The sequence below is a fragment of the Diuraphis noxia genome, unplaced genomic scaffold (assembly GCF_037042655.1).
Source record: "Diuraphis noxia isolate RWA-SAM2 unplaced genomic scaffold, SU_Dnox_SAM2 contig0001, whole genome shotgun sequence".
In the NCBI taxonomy this organism is placed as follows: domain Eukaryota; kingdom Metazoa; phylum Arthropoda; class Insecta; order Hemiptera; family Aphididae; genus Diuraphis; species Diuraphis noxia.
Window position 1 is genome coordinate 70965384 of NW_028301711.1, and position 22197 is coordinate 70987580.

Below are 22197 nucleotides of genomic sequence, written 5' to 3' on the forward strand. Positions count from 1 at the left end.
ATTCACAGACCTTTAACAGGCCGAAGAATTATTGATATTATGCACTTTATCAATCAAATCCAAAAAGTACACAGTGGTGGGTTCAGTTGTTCATTTATTGACATGGAGTATCAGAAAGAAACATTTATAGGATTTCAATCAATTTTAACATTCAAATGTAAAGTGTGTAACATCAAAAGTAAACTTTATACTGAAAATTCAAAAACAGTACAAGTCCCAATTAATAAAGCAACTGTTCACGGCTGTCAAGCAATCGGTATTGGTCACACACAGCTATCGGAATTGTTTTCATTTCTTGAAATCCCATCGTTATCGATTAGTGGTTATACGAAAGTACAAGAAAACGTAGCTGATATTGTGCATGCAACAGCATGGGATGAAATAAAAAAAGCTGGTGAGGAAAAAAAAAAAATGGCGTTGGAGTGTGGTGATATAAACGTAGATGGCACACCAGTCATCACAGTTGTTGCAGATGGGCAGTGGTCTAAACGCAGCTATCGGACAAAATACGATGCCTTATCTGGAGCAGTAAGTATTAGGACTAGAGTTTGCATATTTTTTTATTAATCATTCAAAACATAACTTATTGATATATAAATTTGTTTTAAAGAATTACATTCATACTGCATATGTAATTAAAACTGTAATTTTGTTTGTATATTTAATGTTTTTTCTTACCTTTAGTACATATTTTGGTATATTTGCATATTATTTTATCTACATACAAACTAATATTACAAACAAATCTTATACGAACTGATATCAATTAATCGGTGTTTGTCAATATAATATTATTTACTATCTATTATATTTTTTCATTATTAACTTAGTAGGTCAATTAAAATTTAAACAATAACTAAATAGTTTTGGTTTTAATTGATTTTTAGGTCATAAATGCGCATGCATATTTTAATATTCTTCCGGAGCATGAAGTTCTAGTTCTAGTTATAATATATTTATATATAGTTTGGTAATAATGATAATTAAACCAAATCTTATTTATTTCATTTAGGCTACGATAATTGGTTTTAAATCTAAAAAGTGCTTTTCGTTGGAATACGCAATAAATATTGTTGTATTTGCCAAAAATCGAAAAATAATAAAAAAGTCGCACCTGATCATCAATGCTTCCTCAATTGGAAAAAATCCTCAACAAGTATGGAGGCGGATGGCGTGGTTGAAGGATTTATGAAAAGCGAGGAAATGCATGGATTAAAGTATAATTGTTTAATAGGTAAAAATTTTTTTAAAAATTACTCGGTGAAAATAAAAAAATTGTGGCATTTAAAAATGTAATAGGTGATGGGGACAGCAGTGTGACTAAACGTTTAAATGAAATTCAGCCGTACGGTCCCAATTTTCATATAAGAAAAATTGAGTGCCGAAATCATTTGATGCGAAACTATGCCACCAAACTTACAGTGATTGCTAGAAACACAAAATACCCACTCCGTGTTCGAAAATATATTTTATCGAATATTTTACGATTTAGAGGTGATATCACAAAAGCAGTTATACATTGGAGAAATACAATTGGAGTAACGAAATTAGAAAAGATAAAAGGTATTTTGTGGAAAATATTTTACAATTTATTATAAATTGAATCATTTTTAACTTGTAGGTATTCAAAGGGATATTGCTAACGCTCCATATCATAGACTTGGTCAGCATCTAAAGTGTGATTCTTATTTTTGTAACGGATCGAAAAATAGTGATTTAAACTTAGTACCAGAGGCTGAAAGCTCTGGAATGATGAATGAAATAAAAAACTATGTATCAAGGCTTGTTTTAAATGCCGAAAGTTTGTTAGAAAATAAAAATAACAACATGTGCGAACAATTTAATTCTTTAATAAACAAACACATAGCTGGTAAAAGATTAAATTTTTCGAGTAAAAGAAGCTATAATACTAGGGTAGAAGCAGCCGTAGTTTCATTTAACTCTAAACAGTATCTAAGAAAAATACACAAAAAGATCTCCAACTGTAGTCCAGGTGTGTTGTAGTAAAAAGTTTTAAAATTTTTAAAAAGATATCTACATTAAAAATAATTATTTTGTTTTATAGGAAAATTTGGGAAAAGATTCATAAAAAATTCTGAGCGAATAAGAGCCAACACCTTAAAAAGAAGACAGTTATTCCCAGAAGCTAGACAAAATAAAATTATTTGTACTGACGGTCCTGATGCTGACTATGGTTTGGCACAGCCGCTAACAAACCAATATTCACTTCAAGATTTTGAAAAAAAAAAAAAGAATTCCTTACATCCTTGGAGAATGCAGATATTCAAAAAATTGAAGAAGATACTAGAAATCAAAGCGATAGTGAGAAGTGGTACTATGAACGCAAAAAACGAATTACTGCCTCTCGATTCGGACAAGTGTGTAAAATGCGTTCTAATACCAGTTGTAAAAACACCGTGTACAATATACTTTATTCTGGAAATGTCCAATCCAAATATTTACAATACGGCAGAGATACGGAGCCTATCGCTCGTAAAAAAGCAGAATGTATAATTGGTGAAAAAATACAAATTTGTGGTTTGATAGTGGATCCTGATGAGCCATACTTAGCAGCTAGTCCAGGTAAAATATTTGAATATTAGGTATTATATTATATTATTTATGTTTTATAATTTAATGTACATATACAATTTAAAATATATCGGGTTTAATATTATGTAGATGGCTTGATTGGTAAAACGGCAATTATTGAAATTAAATGTCCATATATTGCAAAAGACACTTCAAATGCAATAGATGCTATTAACAAAAAATTAGTAAGTCATGTTGTTTACATATTATTATAATCATTGCGTATACTAAGCCTGTAGTATTACAATTTCATAAGGTAATTTTTTTAAACTTTATAGTTGCCATATTGTAACATAGTAGATAATTGTACAAAACTTAAAAAAGATAATATTTATTATTATCAAGTAATGGGCCAGTTGCATATTACCCGCAGAAAGTTATGCTATTTTGTAATATATACCAGTAATTGGATTACAATAGAAAAAATTTATTATGAACCAGAATTTTGGACTTCTAATATGGCAGAAAAGTTAAAAATGTAATTTATTAACTGACCTAACTTAATAATATTTTAAGTAAGTACATTTTTAATTTGTTTATAACTTTAGGTTTTATATGGATTGTATGCTACCTGAAATAATTCAACCACTTTATCCAATAAGAATGTTGAAGTCCGATATTAAAGAGCCCGAACGTCTTATTAAAATTATAACCACAACTAATAATAATTTTAAAAATATGTGATCCTCATCAATTATTATTCTATATTTTTGATAAATGTGAAACGTATATTTTTATTTATTTAAATTTTAAAGATACTTATTACATATATGGTAACTGGTAAGTCTACACGTCTACAGTATATATATATATATGTTTATGTAGTTTTTTTTTAAATATAGTTGATGATATTCAGATATACTCACATTATTTTATATACTTTTGCATCCCCTTCTATATAGGTAAGCACGCTTGAATCGTATATCTGTGTGATTCGTAAATCGTCGGTATAAGAGTATGAAGTAAGATAAGTATTTAGTACCTTGGTACTAGATATAGAACGTAGAAAGTTAGGATCTTATAAATAATAGATTGCTTTGATATCATGTTTAAAAAATTATACCTACAACTTGTCATAAAAAGTATACCTGGTAGCAGGTGCCAGGTATACACAAAAATTATAATGTAAAGTATACACTAGAAACCTTATATTTAAATATTTAGGTAATATTAGTTAAAATAGATGATTTTGGTAAAATAGTTCTAAAAAAGGAACATAATTATTATTATTACCAAATTATGGGACAATTGAGTTATAGGCCGAATTGTTTGTTACTTTGTAATTCATACAAACCAATGGACAGACATACAAATCATTCATTTTGATAATACATTTTGGGAAAGTACTATGTTAAATAAGTTGAAGATGTAAGTAATAAAAAACATATATCATAATCTAATTATTTATCAACAATGGATACTTATTATATATACTTTATATACTAATATAATATGCCATATAAAGGTAGGTATACTTATAAAGTTATAAATAACATATATTACGTATTTTATTATTTTAGATTTTATTTCGAATGTTTGTTGCCCGAAATTGTAGATCCACTTTATGGGAAAATGATGCTGATTAGTGACATAAGAGAGCCAGAACATATTTTGAATGCTCAAAATAAAAAAAATAAAAACAATAAAGTAAAACTACATAAATGAATTGTTGTTTATCCTTAAATATTCCTCAAAATTTAGAGATATGCTGTGTAAAATACACTACATATTTTAAACGTACAATATAAATGACAAATCAAAAAAATTATAAAAAATAAGTTATTTTTTTTATAGATTTTTACTATTTAGTAATATAATATAAGATTAAAAGATATGAAAAAGTAAAGCAGGGATTTTCTTAAAAATACATTTGGAATAATATTCTACTATCCTTGCTACTTGTCTAGTGTTTAGGTATACATTATATTATTTATTAATTACAAACTAATAAATATATTATTAAATGAATGCGTTATTCATATTTCATATCTTTGTTGTTACTTATTAGTTATTACTCACTTTATTAGTTATTATAGAAAATCGTAGGTTTCAAATTATTATAAGTTAGATAGGTAGAAAGGTAAGATACAGATGACTCAATGCCTGATGTGTAAAAAATTATAATGTTTAGAAATACACAAAAATATCATTTAAAAAATAAACCTATGTGGTAGCAGTATAACGTAAAATAACATGTTCAATTAATTAACCTACTAAAAAACTAATATTTTAGGTAATATAAGTTTAGGTTACAGTTATAAATTAGATATTATTTACGGTGTTGAATATATCTTTTATGAAGTAACTAGTAAGTATTAAAATAATGCAATAAATACAAGCCGCGTACACTGTACAGTGACAATGCGACGTAATATTCTAATATACTATACAATATACATGTATGCAGTATGCACCGTATATTTACTAGTTCCGTCACTGACGAAGGTTGAGAAAATAATAAACATCGCTCCAGAATGAGCACAATTGTCAATTATTGTCGGCACTCGGCCGACCGCTGACTACGAGTAGTGGGCGTGGCTTAAACGTCGCGTGCCTGCGCATCGCGAAAACACTTAACAGCGCGTTCTCTTGGCCGTTGTATGCGTTTCGCTTTTGGTGTAGCGTCCTCTTAAGTTTTAATTTAAAGTTCTTATAATGCCTGGTAGTACGTGCCAATATTTTAACTGCGGTAAATCCTCCAGTAAATTTCCAAATTGTAAATTTTATCGTTTTCCAAAAGACAATAGATTAGAAACGTGTAAAATTAATTCAGGTATACACGTAAATATTATTATTCATATAAGTTTTATGAACATATTTTAAGTAAATATAATTTTAAATTTAGGAAACATAAAATTATTTTCGATTGATGATGAAAAGTGTTATAATCGGTATTTATGCCAGGAGCACTTTTCACCAGATTCATTTATGAACCAGGTTTCAAAAAAACTAATAAAATCAGCTATTCCTTATAAATATAATGACATTGACCAACCAACATCAAGTGGTGAGTACTATTTTCTTATTTTGTTGTAATTAAATATAATTTTCTATACATGGAGAAATATTTTGACTCTTTTAGTGTTATTTATAAACATTTGAAATTAAAAATATCGTTAATTTTCGTAAATTGTTTAACTTTATTGTAGGCAGTAGTTTGAGTGTTGGACTAGTTGTTTCCGAATTTTCGCCTACAACTCCCATTAGATATGAAAAATCAAAAGATTACACATAAATCAGAAATACAGAGTGTGTTGAGCTAGTATTTCCTAGTCCTTCAAAAGATACTACAACCAATATATCCGATATAATTGATATGCCTAGACCTATTACACCAAAGAGAAAACAAAATTATGATATGGACGTTGATACTCCTAGGAAAAAAAAATTAAAACAAAAAATATTTAATCAAAAACATATAATGCAAAATAAAAAAAAAACACATTTCCAAATTGAAAAATAGAATAAATAATTTAAAAAACCGTAACCAATTAAAAATTTAATTTCCTCACATAATTTTCCATCCAATAATTCAAGAGCTATTGTTACAATGCAGTTTAGAAATAAACGTCGCCAATGGACCACCGAGGAAAAAAATCTAGCATTAACAATGTTTTATAAATCACCAGCAACATATAATTTCTTAAGATTACAGAACCTTAACCTACCAGGTCCGTCGACAGTCCGAGGTTGGATTGGTCAATCCAAATTTTTACCAGGTTTCAATAAAATATTTCTCGGCCATTTAAAAAAAAAATTTGAGTATAAGGAGTACAAAGAAAAAGCCTGTAGTATTTCTTTCGATGAAATGTCAATAAAAGAATTTTTAGAGTATTCTAAACATTTCGACTTTATAGAAGGTTACGAAGATCTGGGTAGATACGGAAGGACAAGTAATACTGCAAATAGCTGTTTAGTCTTCATGGCAAGAGGTATATATTCACCCTGGAAAATCCCTGTTTCTTATTTCCTTGCTCATTCTGCTGTTAAACATGCACTTCTCAAAAACCTAATTATAAATGTATTGCAAGAACTTTTTGATATTGGTATTTCACCCAAAGTTATAATTTGTGATCAAGGTTCGAATAACCAAAGTGCCCTGAAATCGTTAAATGTTACGGAAAATAAGCCCTATTTTTATGTAAATGAAAATAAAATTATTTCTTTATTTGACACTCCTCATCTCCTTAAAAGTGTAAGAAATAATTTTATCGGAAACACTTTTAAAAAGAATGAAAAAATGATGTCTTTTAATGATGTCATAGCAACTTATAACATAGACAAAAAAAAATAAAAAAAGTAACGCTCTTCTTAAAATAACTGAGGCTCATATACACCCTAACTCATTTCAAAAATTGAGTGTTAAATTGGCTACTCAAATTTTTAGTTAGTCACTCAGTGGCATCTGCTTTACGAACATGTATATCTACAGCCGAATTGAAAAGTAAAACTGCATCCGATACAGCAGATTTTATAGAGTTCATGAATAATCTATTTGACTGTCTAAACAGCAGAAATTTGTTCAGTGATAATCCATATAATTGTGCATTAACCAATTTCGGCGTAGTTAAACAATTTCTAGTAAATGCAAAAAATTATTTCAATGATCTTTTCAAAATCAATAGTAAAGGCAAAGTAACTCGCCCACCATGCTTTAGCGGATTCACTCAAACTATAAGCGGAGTTTTGAGTTTTTTTGACGATGAAGAAAAAAACAATAATATTCAGTTCCTATTTACAAATAGATTAAATCAGGATACACTAGAAAACCTTTTTTCAATTTTCCGACAGAAAGGCGGGTATAATAAAAATCCTACGGCGAGAACAATCAGAACTTCATTCAGAAGCACATGCGTGTTTTCCTTAATAACTTCAAAAGGTACTAACTGTGAAAATAGTCAAAACATAAACGATCCTGCTTTAGTACAAGATGTTATTACACCTGAAAAAAACATTAATGAAGGGTCAGAATCGTGTTCGGACACAGAATCCTCGTCATCAGTGCCGGATTAACGTATAGGCAGGGTAGGCACGTGCCTAGGGCTAGATAAAAGTGGCCGTCAGAGGGGGCTATTTTTTTTCATAGTGGCACTGTGTCAGTTTATCCGGGCGTTTGTGGCGAATGTCTTAAATCTTATTAATAATTAATCTTAAATATGGTTTTTGATTACGTCTGCAGCAGTGCAGCAGTTACGATAACGATACAGATAATTGATAATAATTATACCAATAAACCACGGTTATATTAAACCGTGCTAAAAACCTTGATTTGTAGGTACCAGTGGTTCCACGGTCTTTATTGTTATCATGAATTTACCTAACCTAACCTTTTTTATAGTAGTTCATGATTGTAATTGATGAGTGTTTATCACTGATAATTTAATATGATAATCGATAATGTGTATTATAATATTATCAATAACGTTTTGTGATAAATTATAAGCTATTGCTCAAGAATTTCCGGCAGATATTCAAAGTTCAGATGTTTTGTTAGATGAGTGTCTTCATTTTAAAGAATTAATGAAAATAGAAGAAAAATTGTTTAAATCGGTTGAAAATTCAGTAACATTTACAATGTCATCTTACATTAAAAGTAAAGAGCTTGATGATGTTTTTCCAAATTTAAATATAGTCCTGAGAATGTTTCTTAGTACAGCCGTAGCAAATTGTACCGGGGAACGGTCATTTTCAGTCTTAAAACGGGTAAAAAATTACTTAAGATCTACTATGTCTGAGGAAAGGTTAAACGCTTTAGCTCTTTTGAATATTGAAAATGAATTATTAAATACAATCGATTTAAATGATGTTATAAATGACTTCAGCTCTAAAAAAGCAAGAAAAAAATTGTGAATTAAAATAATTAAATAAATCTAAACATTTTTACAATTTTGTTGTTTTTTTTTTTTTTTCAATGGGCTATAAAATAATGTTTGCCTAGGGCTACGGTCGATCTTAATCCGGCACTGCTCGTCATCGTCTTCTTCAACAATCAAAGTAATATCAGAAAAATGTAACACGAAAAAAATTAATGAAGCTATAACGTTGGAAGACTGTTCAGTGACATATTTTTCAGGATACCTGGCTTATAAATGTTTAAAAAAATTTAATTGTATCGAATGTAAGATAAATCTAATAATAGAAAAAAGTTTGAATGACAAGAATCAAATACTGTTAATTCATAAAAATTATTCTGATATCGAAAAACATACAGGACTCATGGCGCCGTCAAAACAATTAAATCACGTAATAGATCGTACTTTGTCTATATTTGAAACAATATTTGAGAAATTTCAACATAAGAAAAAATTAAGATCGAACTTATTAACAGTTTTGAAAAATGATGAATTAATATCAAATTGGATTGACGAAGAGAATAACAAGTGCACAGATCATTATGTTTTTATTTTAGAAAAATTATTAATATGTAAAATTTTTAGGACTTCAAAAACATTATCAACTACAACTCATCAAATCAAATTAGCAAAATTAAAAATTCTGAGTCATATTTAGTTTTAAGTGTACCTCTATGTAAATTTGACGTATTTAACTGAACTTTGTAACTTCTTGATTTTAATAATTATTTTTCAAATTGATTATAAATCAATTATTTATGATGTTTACATACAATTTAAAAATGTTAAATGAATTATTACAAATAAAAATAAACAGTTTAATCTTTATTTTATTAATATTTATTTTGGTAATATTATATATTATGTGAATACGTAAAGGTGAATGTGATTGTGTTTCAAAGGAAACAAAGTACCTAATAACCGGTCTCCGGTTGTATAATGTAGATAAGATTTTATGCCAGCACGGCAAAAAAAATAATTAAATGTTCACGGTAAATACTAAAAGAATACTACAACGACCTCTGTCGTGAACAAAATTGTGGTCGCTGAATATTCCTATATCACCGCTTATCTGTATATTCTAAAATCAATGGTATTAGGTATATAGTTTAAGTATGTTAATAAAACTTACCTCAAAACGTTTCAATATATTGAGATCAGTCCCACGCTGTTAAGAAGTCTGCTAGATCATCGGACATCATTAAAGTTGAGAAAAAGTTATAAAATTCAACGAGAAAAACCGATATACTATAATATAATGATGACAGAATTAACAGAGTTTGGCAGTCAGGCGTCAAATAAAATAAAGAATCGGTGATTCGCGAATCGCGATGGTGGTGGTGTCGGCGTCGGCGGCGGCAGCTGTGATAGTGCTAGCACTCTGGTAAAACCCAGTTATTACTTAATTTTAACTGGAATTTGTTAACGATACATATCAATTTGGTTGTGGCTTTAAAATGGTGTGGTGTTATTACCAAAAATTTGTTATCTACCACAATCGTTGCTTAGAATAGAACTAACTTCGGTTGTGTGAACAAAAGTAAAATATTAGACTAACAAAACGTTTTGTAAGTATTACGAGTCATACATGACGATGATATACACCACAATAAGGTAGTGTTAAACCAAAAAATACAATCCATATTGTAATAACAACTCAAAAATAATTGTTCTATTCAAACTATTACTGTAAACGATACTGTAAATTCTGTACGGATCATAACTTTATTTATGTTCACAATTATTAGTTACTATAACACATATTACTAGTATATACAACAAAAATATATTAACAGTAATTGATATGTACGTACAACAAATTGCTGAATTATACGAACCGGTTAGTTTTATAATCGACACAATTTTTTATTAACGCTCACTATTTATACTTTAACTGAACAGTTTTGTTAATAAGAACAGTAATATTTTTTTCAGTGTAATATAAATACCGAAGTACTTCAGTTTAGGACAAACAGAAATCAGATACCTAGCACTTTTTGCTTAAATATAGAACATAAAATATTATATACAAAAACTACAAATAAACAATATTATACATTTACACAGGTTTGTTTTTGTTTGATCCACGTCATCAGCTAGGTGAATTATGTTATGGCTGTTCATTACTTGTGAATCTGAACCATAAAAATGTTGAAGGAGTTCAAAAAATTTTACTAATAATTGTCTTGCGTAATTAGTGTATTCAACACATAATTCAAGATTACAAAGTATTCTAGCAACTACTAGGTGTAAAAAGTGTTGGTATATTTGTTTGGGTAACATTTTACGAAACACAAGTACTCCACAATACAGTGAGAAAAAGCGGAACTGTGTGGCTTTCCAATGACTAAATTCATCAAAATCGAATTTCTTTCTTTGGAACTCTTTAGGTACAAATCTTCCTAGTAGTTTTAATTTTAAGTTTAAATGTCTTATGTTTTGACGAGAGAGTTTGCATTTCCTATTAACCCTTTTATTTGCACCAATTAATTGTTGTAATATCCATTTCATGACTCCAAGATAAAGTAAATGCATGGAATCTAAAAATACTGATTTGACTGGATCAAAATTAGGTATGTCTAAAAGAGGTGATCTTCCCAAATGATGTTCAACTTGTGTTTGGTTTTTAAAAGACCTCTTAGTACGACGTCTCGAATTTATACTAGGATATATTCTTCTTTTATTTCTTGTTTTACCTCTAGTTTCACACCGTTCGCATGCATAAAATCCTCCATGGCCTTTACATTTTTTAATAAAGGATCTAGCCGGTGTGTCACATGAGAAGCCGACAATCTCTACATTAAATACCCGTTAATTAATTATTATACCATTTTCAATCAAAGTTTTCAACTCTTTGATAAAATCCTCTAAAAATCATCTGCATTTAGTGGCTTAGAATTACCACTGGACACAGCTACTATAAAGGGTTGAGATTCATATTTACTGTGTAGAATAAGCCCCAAGTTCGCCCAAAACTGTTGGCTTGAACTATTGTACAGTGGTAAACCATCAATGTTAAATAATAATCTTATAGTGTTCTCAGTAAACTCATTTGTAATTATTCTTTTCAACCCAGATTCTAAACCAAAATATACGTATGACCCATTAGTGTTCTTTGAGCTCATCATTAATTTGATATTTTTATCGGTTTTAGTTTGTAATAAAGTAACTGCTGATTTTGGTAAACCATCAATATCTTCTGAATGTAAAATATCTAAGAGGCTATCGATTGTTTCAATTGTAAGATTAGATCTAAATTTTACTGCCCAACTTTGTAATTTTTCACGAATAGTAGGCACTTCTTCGTTATTCTCTTCATCAGAGCTTTCATCAGAGTTCGATGATGACAAAAAAGACGAAGGTGATCTGTTATAAACAGATGAATCTGTGAGGTAGCTGTCTTCAATATTCTCAGCATTATATAAATGGTCACTATAATAATGTTCAATATCATCAACCTCTAATTCCGAATTTACAGATGAGTAAGAATTGTCAAGTTCAACATCTGTTGAATCATTAGATGATACTGCATTTTCAGTTAACTGTCTCAGTTGACGATGTTTTTTCAACCGTTCATATGGAGTAGTCATATTGCAACTAAATTAAATAATGTAAGGTATAGGATAAAATGTTCAAGTACAACTAGGATTAGTCATGATATTAAATAATTAATAAGTCAATATATATTATATATTTATAACTAATTAATACCTTCAATATATATAAATTAAACCATTCGAATCATAAACACATAACTCACAACTCTTCATATCATAAATAATACAATATGTTATACATATTCATTAATAGGTATACATAATAACAAATACTTACACCAAAGTTAGTAAACTACATACAAATTACACCTTAAAGTCAATCTAATATTAAATAATCATATATAATATTATATTATGTATATTTGTTTCATTGTATAACATTAATTAATAGTTTAAATATACTTTTAAATAAAATTAGATAGGTACCTAATTATATATGTATATAATATAATCTTGATTATAATTACCTAACTATGTCTCAGGGAGAAGTGACTTAACGATATTATATAAAAGTATACCAAAAGTTATGAAAAAAAAATAACATAAAAGGGGGTGGGGAAAGGATCAACTCTAACTTTTTTAGTTAGCAATGACTAATTAATTAATTTTAAAGTGCTTACTGCAATTGTTGATGTATACATGCATTTTCAAAACTATTAAACTTTTATAAGTATTTTTTATTTTGAAGGTACCAAAATAATTTTTGGGATCAAAAAGCATAGACAACAATTCAACTAAAACTCATTAGACATATTTTATAAAATTAAAGATAAATGAAATAGGTAATAAACAATTTTCACAACTTTTTATTTAATACAAATGTAATAGGTATACCTAATGCTATTTGGTCACTTCATCCCTGAAAATTTACCACACTAGCCCGAAACTATATTATACAAATACGTCCTATTACTTTGAATTAACAATATGGATAATACAAAATTTAATACCTAGGTATTTGTTTATAAAAAGTATTATATACCTAACTTAATATTTTTATACTGTTCTATTGATTCTAATTCATGTAGATAGAGTTAGTTCTAGTACGAAATTACAATTTATAAAATTATAATAATAATAATATGAGCACGATAATAATTTTAAATAAGTAGTTAGGTAGGTACTTACCGAAAATGTAGTGACGACTCAATACTAGTAACAATTTATAATAATTGAATTTTACAATTTACAATTTTAAATATTACAATATTACACGTCATAAGTACATTACACTATTACACAGACGCACAGTGGGGCTAATGACATCATTAGCTGGCAAAAATATCTTTTATCGAATCGAATTATCTTATCGTATTATTTTATGTAATTGGTAGAGGAGTTCATTTGCCATCTAAAACTAGTTTAATGCATGTGTCAATGCTTAAATTTACTTAGTTTCGACAATCGTAAAGTTAGTCCCGGTAGTGCATCATTGAAATTTTACAATATAAACCAAATATTAAAAACTGAACTTTTGTTATTGTAACTTTGTGACTTTAATGTGCACAAACTTCAAACAATTATGGAGTTACAAGCAACAGGTTTGTTATATTATGTTAATCTCATAATTATTTTTGTTTTTATATTGGATATGTAAATTACATTAAAACTTCTTTTATGATTTCATAATATTGTCATAAAGTTTAAGTTTACCTAGGATTCTTTCCGAGCTTTGATTTTTGCGAAATATAATAGGTAATAGAGTATTCTATCGTATCAACGAAAAAAATTTTGCACATATTTGCACTATTTAGTTTAAGTGGCTTCTGACGTCGGAGTCGTATTAAAATTTCATAAAATAATATTTTTTGTTATATTTATTCATTTTTTTTTTTACTTATAAAAATAATGAATTAGTTGATGAATTTAATTAATTTTTAATACCTAATTATTTTAGGATCGGGCTGTACTGATATTTTTCTGACTCGTAAATTCTTATTTCAAAAATTGAATGAATCTGGTGAAACTAAATTGGAGGATCAAGTTGTATTTTTTTTTAGAGTCTAAAATATCAGAACTGCATAAAAAAATATCATACTTCGTATCTGATTTCAAAAAGAAGTGGTCAAATTCTTATAGGATGAAAAATAGATTTGAGACTAAAAACACTGTTTGGTTAGAAACTTCACTAGGTTTCCCAAATTATAAACTTTCTTCTGGCAATTCTGGAGTAGGTAGACCAAAAGTTAGTTTTGACTCGGCATCAGAGAGAACTAAGCGGATGAAAACTCAACATTTGAGAGCTTCATCTTCTACCGATGAATTGTGTCATGCAGCACATATGAGTTTGCGTGCATCAGGTAAAACTGATACGGCAAATTTGGTAAAAGAAGTTACCAGTACAACGCCAAAACGCGCTACTCGTTATAAAAAGGCTTTTAATCGATGGGAGACGTCAAAACGTATTGAGTTGCCACCAGAAGAAGCATTGTCTATGTTTATAGAAGCATAACTTACGAAGTATTAATATAATATCATAAGAAACAAAGATAAGAAACGATTCCCATCATATAAAAAAATTCAACAAGCCAAAAAAAAATGTTATCCAAAAAGGCAATAAATTTCAGTTACTGATTCAACAGTTGATATAAAACTGCAAGGATTATTAGATCACACAGTTTTACGCCTTATGCAAACTCAACATGAAGTGATTTAAAGACAAGACAATTTGCAAAGATTATGTTTAATTACTAAGTGGGGGTTCGACGGATCGTCTGGTCATTCAGAATATAAACAAAAGTTTATAAATAGTTCCACTAATGATGCAAGTATTTTTTTGTCTTCATTGGTACCTCTAAGGCTCATATTTGGTGATCCTGATTTACCATCACAGCAACAAATTGTGCTTTGGAACAATTTGAGGTCTTCATCAACAAGATATTGTCGTCCTATTAGATTTCAATTTGCTCATGAGACAACGGACCTTGCTAAAAAAGAGAAAGACTATATAGAAAGTCAAATATCTGAATTAGTACCCACATTATACGAAATAGATGGCCGAATAATTGAAATAAACCACAAATTATTATTTACAATGGTTGATGGTAAAATATGCAATTCATTGACAGAAACAACATCAACCATGAAATGTTTTTTTATGTAATTTAACATCGAAAGACTTCAACAATATTGAAAAGTGCAAAGCAGCAAAAATAATATGTGAGTCTGCATTAGAATTTGGTATGTCAACGCTACACGCTTGGATTCGTTTTTTCGAATGTCTATTACACGTACAAATTACCATTAAAAACATGGCAAGCTCGTGGTATAGAAAACAAAAAAGTCGTCGAAACCGCCAAAAAAGATATAAGAGAAAAATTTAAAAATCAACTTGGATTAATAATTGATAAACCAAAACCAGGATATGGAAACAGTAATGACGGCAATACGGCTAGACGTTTTATCGAAAATGTATTGTAAATCTACAAATGTTGGAATTATGAAATTGGGTAGATTATGTAACAGAAAAATAATTATTTCAATTGATAAAATTAAAAAAAAATGTGTTCTCTTTGAAAATGGGAGTAAAATTTTTTTATCAAAAAACAAACTAAGCTTACTGTAAATATACATATACCTAATATTAAATAAAAAAATAAACATTGCAGTTTTGTTACAAATATGTACTTTAAAAAAGAAACAACCCATGTTTTAATAAAATTTAATAAAATCCAAAAATGTGATAAAACAACCATTGACTTAATACCTATATCATGGACTTATTTTGAAGATAATACATTTTACTGCAAATATCCTAACAAAAATGAATACAGTAGAGTCCCGCTAATCCGGACTAGATGGGATCGGACTCTGTTTTATTTGTTTTTATTATTCAAGATGGATTTGAATAAAAATATAAACACATTATATTTTATAAATCATATGAAAAACGTACACTGTATTTCTTATTACATTATGAACACTACATAAAGTAAAAGTCATAATCTCTCTATTGATAATAATAATAATCATACTAATGATAATAAAATAATAATCAAATCAGTTCACAACATCTCCCTTCTTAGGGACTACAAAAAATTAATAAGCTAATACGCTATACATTAATACTTAGTAATTAGATACATAATTAAGACTGAATCTTTTAATATTAATAATAATAGTAATAATAATGAGAATTATACAAATGCTCCTCAAACATAATTTACCAATACAATTAATCATAATAATAATAATAATAAGTAAAGGTAATTATACAATACAATAAAAACAATAGAACAAATTAAATTAATTTAGATATTTTTTTCGTTTATTAATCACACGACCAAATCTCGATTTTCTAATATCAACTTGCCCTTTTCCCTTTACCACAATCTCTTTTTGTTTATTCGAATCAATCATCACATTAGTTTTATTAATTCTCAAATGTACTGAAGTCCTTCTGAATTTTCTCCCTTTCACATCCTGTATAATATATGACCTAGGAGTATTTGCCTTCCCAATGATTACACCAACCTCCCAAACATTATTCTTAAGCCATAGTATATAATCTCCAATTTTAAATACCTTTTCTTTCAATTGATTTCCTTTATTATAATATTTTTGTTGTTTCAGCTGGTTCTCTTTCATTTGGTTATACAAATTATTAGGAATTTTTGGAAATAATGTTTTTTCATTTACAGGTAGTTTAGTTTTAATGTTTCTATTTCGTAATATTTCAGCAGGTGAATATTTCAGTCCAGCAACTGGTGATGACCTATAATTAAGTAAATACAATTCAAGATCTTGACCTGTCTCTAAACATTTGCGCATAAAGTCTTATGCTATGCCAACCCCTTTTTCTGCTAAACCATTACTCTGAGGGTAATTGGGACTTGTAGTTATACTTTTAAAATTCCAATCAATAGAAAACTGTTTAAACATGGAGCTATTAAATGGAACATTATCCGAAACACAATAATTTGGAATGCCAAATCTACTGAATATTGGCTTAAGCGTAGAAATAATTGTACTTACAGACTTATCATGTATTTTTAGAATTTCTAACCACCGTGAATAATAATCAAAAATTATCAAGTAATAGTTACCACCAAAATCAGCAATGTCAATGCCAATTTTCTCAAATGAACGTTTAGGTAACTCATGATTTTTAAGTATTTCATTACTATTTTTCCTTTGATATTTGGCACATAAGTAACAATTGTTAATATAGTTTTCAATATCTTTAGCCATATTTGGCCAATGATAAAAGTTTTTGGCTCGCTTTATTGTTTTAGTAATACCCAAATGAGTTTCATGTAAAATATTCAGTATTAATTTTCTTAAATTAAATGGAACTATTATTTTATCATTTATGTATACTAATCCATTATTTATAGTTATATCATTTCTTTTATTCCAGAAATATCTAAGCTCATCTAAATTTGGAAGTTTAGTTTTATCAAGTGGCCAATCAGATGTATAATAATCCATAACTTTACCTAGTACCGGATCAGACATTGTTTCTTTTTTAAACATTTCCATTTTTTCATTGCTAAATTCTACATTTTTAGTATTTATTACATGAACATAATCATTTATAGATTCATCATCTATTTTACAGCTATCAATGTAGTCTCTGGACAAATAATCAGCTATAAACATTTGTTTGCCCGGTAAATATTGCACTTCTATATCATACACAGCCAATTTAGTTTTAATCCTTTTGAGACGATTATTTTTAATTTTATCAAAATCTTTTAACATAATCGAAACTAATGGCTTATGATCACTATGAACTAATACATGTCTACCATAAATATATTCATGAAACTTAGTACATGCAAATAATATTGCTGCCATCACTTTTTCTATTTGTGCCCACTGTATTTCATTAGATGTTAAACTATGGGACGCATATGCTACTGGCTGTTTATTTTGTAATAAACAACATCCTAAACCGGATTGAGAGCTATCGGTCTGAATTGTGATACTTTTATTTGGATCAAACGAAGACAACACTGGTGCATTCATTAATTTATCTTTAATGAGTTTTAAAGCTAGCATATTTGTCCACTGCCACTCAGTCTCTTTTTTTAATAGGTTCCTTAATGGGGCAGTTAACTCTGAAAAATGTGGAATAAAGCTCCTTACATAATTGATAAATCCTAACAATCTTTGAAGTTCTTTTTTATTGTTAGGAGGTTTTAAATTTTAATAGCCTCTATACGAGATGGATTTAACGACATTCCTTTATGGTCAAATACATGACCTAAAAATGTCACTTGATCTTTGCAGTACTGAATTTTTTCTTTATTAAATTTAACATTATATTTTCTAGCTCGATTAAGTAACTCTTCTAAAATTTTGTCATGTTCTTGTTTAGTATCTGCAGCAATTATAAAATCATCAAAATATATTATAAGACCCTTAATATCACCAAAGTATTTAGTATTATATCTTTGAAAAACTGATGGGGCTATTTTTAATCCAAATGGCAGTTTTTTAAATTTTAAAGTTCCCAAAGGACTTGCAAAAGAACATAGATTACTGCTTGACTCAGTTAACCCAATTTGCCAAAAACCATCTTTTAAATCAAGAACTGTGAAAATTTTTTTATTTTTTAACTTAGGAACAATTTCGTTTAAGGTTGGTATAGGGAACTGTTCATCCTTTAAATTTTTATTTAAGTGTTGTGGATCTAAACAAATTCTTAATGTTTTGTTTGGTTTTTCTATTACTACCACATGATTAGTCCAATCCGTTGGCCTTTTAACATAGTCCACCACTCCCTGATCAATCAATGACTTTAATTTTAATTCATATCTGTCTCTGACTGCTATAGGTACTCTACGATAAGGAACAATTTTAGGCTGATAGTTATCAATCAATTCTAAATTATACAAATCTGGAAATTGTCCCAACCCTGTGAATACATCCATATTCTTACTAATAAAGACATTTTTGTTATCTACTTCTAACTCATTAACTCTTTTAATCAAATTTATTTTGTCACAAGTTGGTAGTCCTAAAATTGGACATGAAGTTTTATTGTTCTCAGTTTTCACAACTAAAAATTCTAATGAGCAATTTAGATTAGATTTTTTAAATAAACAATTAATTATACACGAACCTATAGAATCTATTTTGAAACCACCATAAGCCTCAATGTTATACTTAGAAATAGTTAATTTTGGTTGTGGCTTTATCTTAGTAAACTCATCATATGGTAAAATGTTTATATCACTTCCCGTATCAAGCTTAAATTTTAACCACTTATTTCCAATTTTAATTTCTTCAATCCAACTTTTTTGATTAGCCTCTATATTGCATACCTGTTCAGTAATTTCATTCACAGAAAACTCATCAAACATATTTTTCTCATTATTAGTTATCTCCTGAGTTATAGATGTCTTATACACTTTTTTATTTTTATTTTTACATCCTATTTCATAATGATTTAATTTATTACATACTCTACATTCTTTACCAAAAGCTGGGCAACTTCTTGGTTTATGATTTGTACCACACTTTTTACAATCATAGCGTAGTTCTGTCTTATACATCTCTATTAAACATTATTATTTTCTTTTTTAACAACATTTTTATTACTCTTAATCATAGACTTACCACCTTTATTTTTTGTCCAAGTCTTCTGTTCTTTGCCCATATAATGAATGTTTGCCAAATCCATTGTCATTTCTTGTATTTCCTTATCCGTTACTTCTCTGGTTCTGCATAACGTCTTGCTTTGTCCAGTGTTAGGTTGTCCAAGCTCAGCAATTTGTTTTTGGTTTCTGCATCTCTGATACCAAATACAATCCGGTCACGTATCATATTATCTTCTTCTTTAAATTCACATAATGATGATAATGTCTTCAGTTCTGTCACAAAATCATCAAATGTTTGCCCTTCTTTTTGTACGCAACTACCAAATTTGTACCTTTGGAATATTATATTTTTCCTAGGTTCACAGTATTCACTGAACCACTTAACGACATTATCATACGTGATATCCGTTGTCTTTTTAGGTTTCTTGAAATTGTTATAAATTTTAATACATTGTGTGCCAATAAGATTTAATAGGATATTTATTTTCCTCTCGTCGGTTTCATTACTTTTACCCGATGCTATTAGAAAAATATTGAACTGTTGATACCACTCTTTCCATTGTTCAGAAATGTTGTCGACAAAAGACATCTCTTTAGGTGGTCTAAACTCCATGATCTTATTAATATTATTACACTTATTGAAACAATTGGTGTCATTTATTATCCTCTTGACTGCGCCATGTTTTATTTGTTTTTATTATTCAAGATGGATTTGGATAAAAATATAAACACATTATATTTTATAAATCATATGAAAAACGCACACTGTATTTCTTATTACATTATGAACACTTTACACTACATAAAGTAAAAGTCATAATCTCTCTATTGATAATAATAATAATCATACTAATGATAATAATAATAATGATAATAAAATAATAATCAAATCAGTTCACAACAACTCTCTCCGGATTATCGAAAATCCAGATTAAACGAAATGACGTTTTTTTTTAACTTACTCATTATAAACACTATAAATAATAACACAATAAATATACTTATCTTAATTATGGGTACCTATTCCCGAATATATATATTATACATGAAATAATATCACAATACATATGTACCTAATCGAAACGATAAGTTTAAACCATATCTTAATTATGGGTATTCCCGAATATATATATTATACATGAGTACTAAATACGAAACATAAATTGTACGGATTATCCGGATGTCCGGATTAGCGGGACTCTACTGTACAACAAAATTGACCAAATGAGCAAAATGTCATCAATTCACAAGGTGTCATGGGAAAGCTTTGAAATTACACTAATAAAAGAAGCCCGTAAGTATTTCAACTGGTATATAAAATAGGTACACAATAATATACATAAATGAATATTCACACAAAAAAATGGCTATATTTTATAATATGAGCAAATAGGTACTATATATTTTTATTTATTAAGAATATACATTTTAGGGAATTATGATCAGGGTGTCAAGTATATGCAAAAAGCATTTTCTGATACTGTCATACAGAGTAGTACCATTGAAGAAGAAAATAGTTCTGAAGGTGAAAGCGATCCATCAAAACTAAGCGGAGATGAGCTTGGAATGTCCCTAAAAGACATCCCTTCTTTTAGTAAACAATGTTCTACAACTGAAATACATAAAGTCAAAGGTAATTTTTTCAACTTAATTATGTAAACATTAAATAAATATTTTACCATCAAAATGTTAGGTTTAATATGTTAATGTAAATTATTTCAGGCAATAATGATTTAATGTTTTATGTGTTAACATCAGATGCATCTAATGCCTCTGAAATGTCCAATAGACAGAAAAAAAAGTTCTTACACTCGAAAAACTCTTCTTCTTTTAAAAGATTGAAACCATCAACCAATGAAAAAAAAACTATAAATAGAAATTTCTTTGATTAAATTTTGCTTTTCAAAATTTATTTGAAATATTGTTTTATCATATTATTTCAGATGCTAGTCATTCAAAGTTTGAAATGTCAACATCAGAATCATCTGATGCCTCTGTAATGTCCAATAGACAGAAAAAAAGTTATTATACCCGAAAACCTCTTCTTCTTTCAAAATATTAAAAGCTAATGAAGAAAAAATTACAATAAATGGTAATTTTTTTGAATAAATTATGTTTTTCGAAATCTATTTGAAATTTTGTTTTATTATACTATTTCAGATACAAATTATTTACAGACCAACACGTTAGCCCCTCAATCAGTTGGTACATCTATAAGTATGTATTTACAATGAAAAATTAGTATGCAAATGTTTTTTTAAAATACAAATTGAATCCAACAACTATGAAATTAATTTAAAACACTATTTTGTAAACATTTTTAAATCCTTTAAAGTTTTTGCCCCTATTGTTAGAAGTTTTTTAAAACTAACTCATTTAAAAATATTGTCTCTTACAGATGAATATTCACATACTAAATCAAATACAAAAACAAAATATTGTCAAACATGCGGTCGTTCAGGTATAACTAAATGATACATTAACATTTTAGTTTTATGGTATTTATCAAATTATTAAAAACTTACTTTTTCATTTATTACTCTTATAAAAAAAAACTATTTACAAAAGCTGCAGGCTGATTCAAAAAAACGTTTAAATACGCTTTATTTGTGGCAATAATATTATTATTGTTGTAATTTTTGAATTTTC

General features: G+C 28.2%; 4 protein-coding genes and 1 pseudogene across 4 annotated transcripts; 3 read left to right on the forward strand and 2 right to left on the reverse strand.

The window, feature by feature from the left end:
- On the forward strand, positions 1 to 2004 carry LOC149061579 (uncharacterized; the record flags this gene model as incomplete). Its single annotated transcript, XM_089215037.1, has 4 exons — positions 1 to 550; positions 1043 to 1292; positions 1493 to 1563; positions 1622 to 2004. Coding segments are annotated over 4 exons (1254 nt in total), but the record flags the coding sequence as incomplete, so codon positions are not given.
- A 277-nt stretch (positions 2005 to 2281) lies between these two features.
- On the forward strand, positions 2282 to 3276 carry LOC149061580 (uncharacterized). Its single transcript, XM_089216717.1, has 4 exons — positions 2282 to 2583; positions 2683 to 2777; positions 2871 to 3070; positions 3141 to 3276. Exons 1-4 carry the CDS (start codon positions 2388 to 2390, stop codon positions 3274 to 3276), a joined length of 627 nt encoding a protein of 208 aa, XP_089072843.1. The 5' UTR covers positions 2282 to 2387.
- Positions 3277 to 10334: 7058 nt separating this feature from the next.
- LOC149061581 (uncharacterized) lies at positions 10335 to 11569 on the reverse strand (annotated as a pseudogene).
- Positions 11570 to 19657: 8088 nt separating this feature from the next.
- LOC149061582 (uncharacterized) lies at positions 19658 to 20161 on the reverse strand. The gene has a single exon (XM_089215038.1). It carries the CDS (start codon positions 20159 to 20161, stop codon positions 19658 to 19660), a length of 504 nt encoding a protein of 167 aa, XP_089071164.1.
- Positions 20162 to 20473: 312 nt separating this feature from the next.
- Positions 20474 to 22197, forward strand: LOC149061583 (uncharacterized). The gene is made up of 5 exons (XM_089217972.1): positions 20474 to 20842; positions 20981 to 21181; positions 21492 to 21640; positions 21709 to 21765; positions 21947 to 22197. The coding sequence occupies exons 1-3, from the start codon at positions 20773 to 20775 to the stop codon at positions 21608 to 21610; spliced, it is 390 nt and encodes a 129-aa protein (XP_089074098.1). The 5' UTR covers positions 20474 to 20772; the 3' UTR covers positions 21611 to 21640; positions 21709 to 21765; positions 21947 to 22197.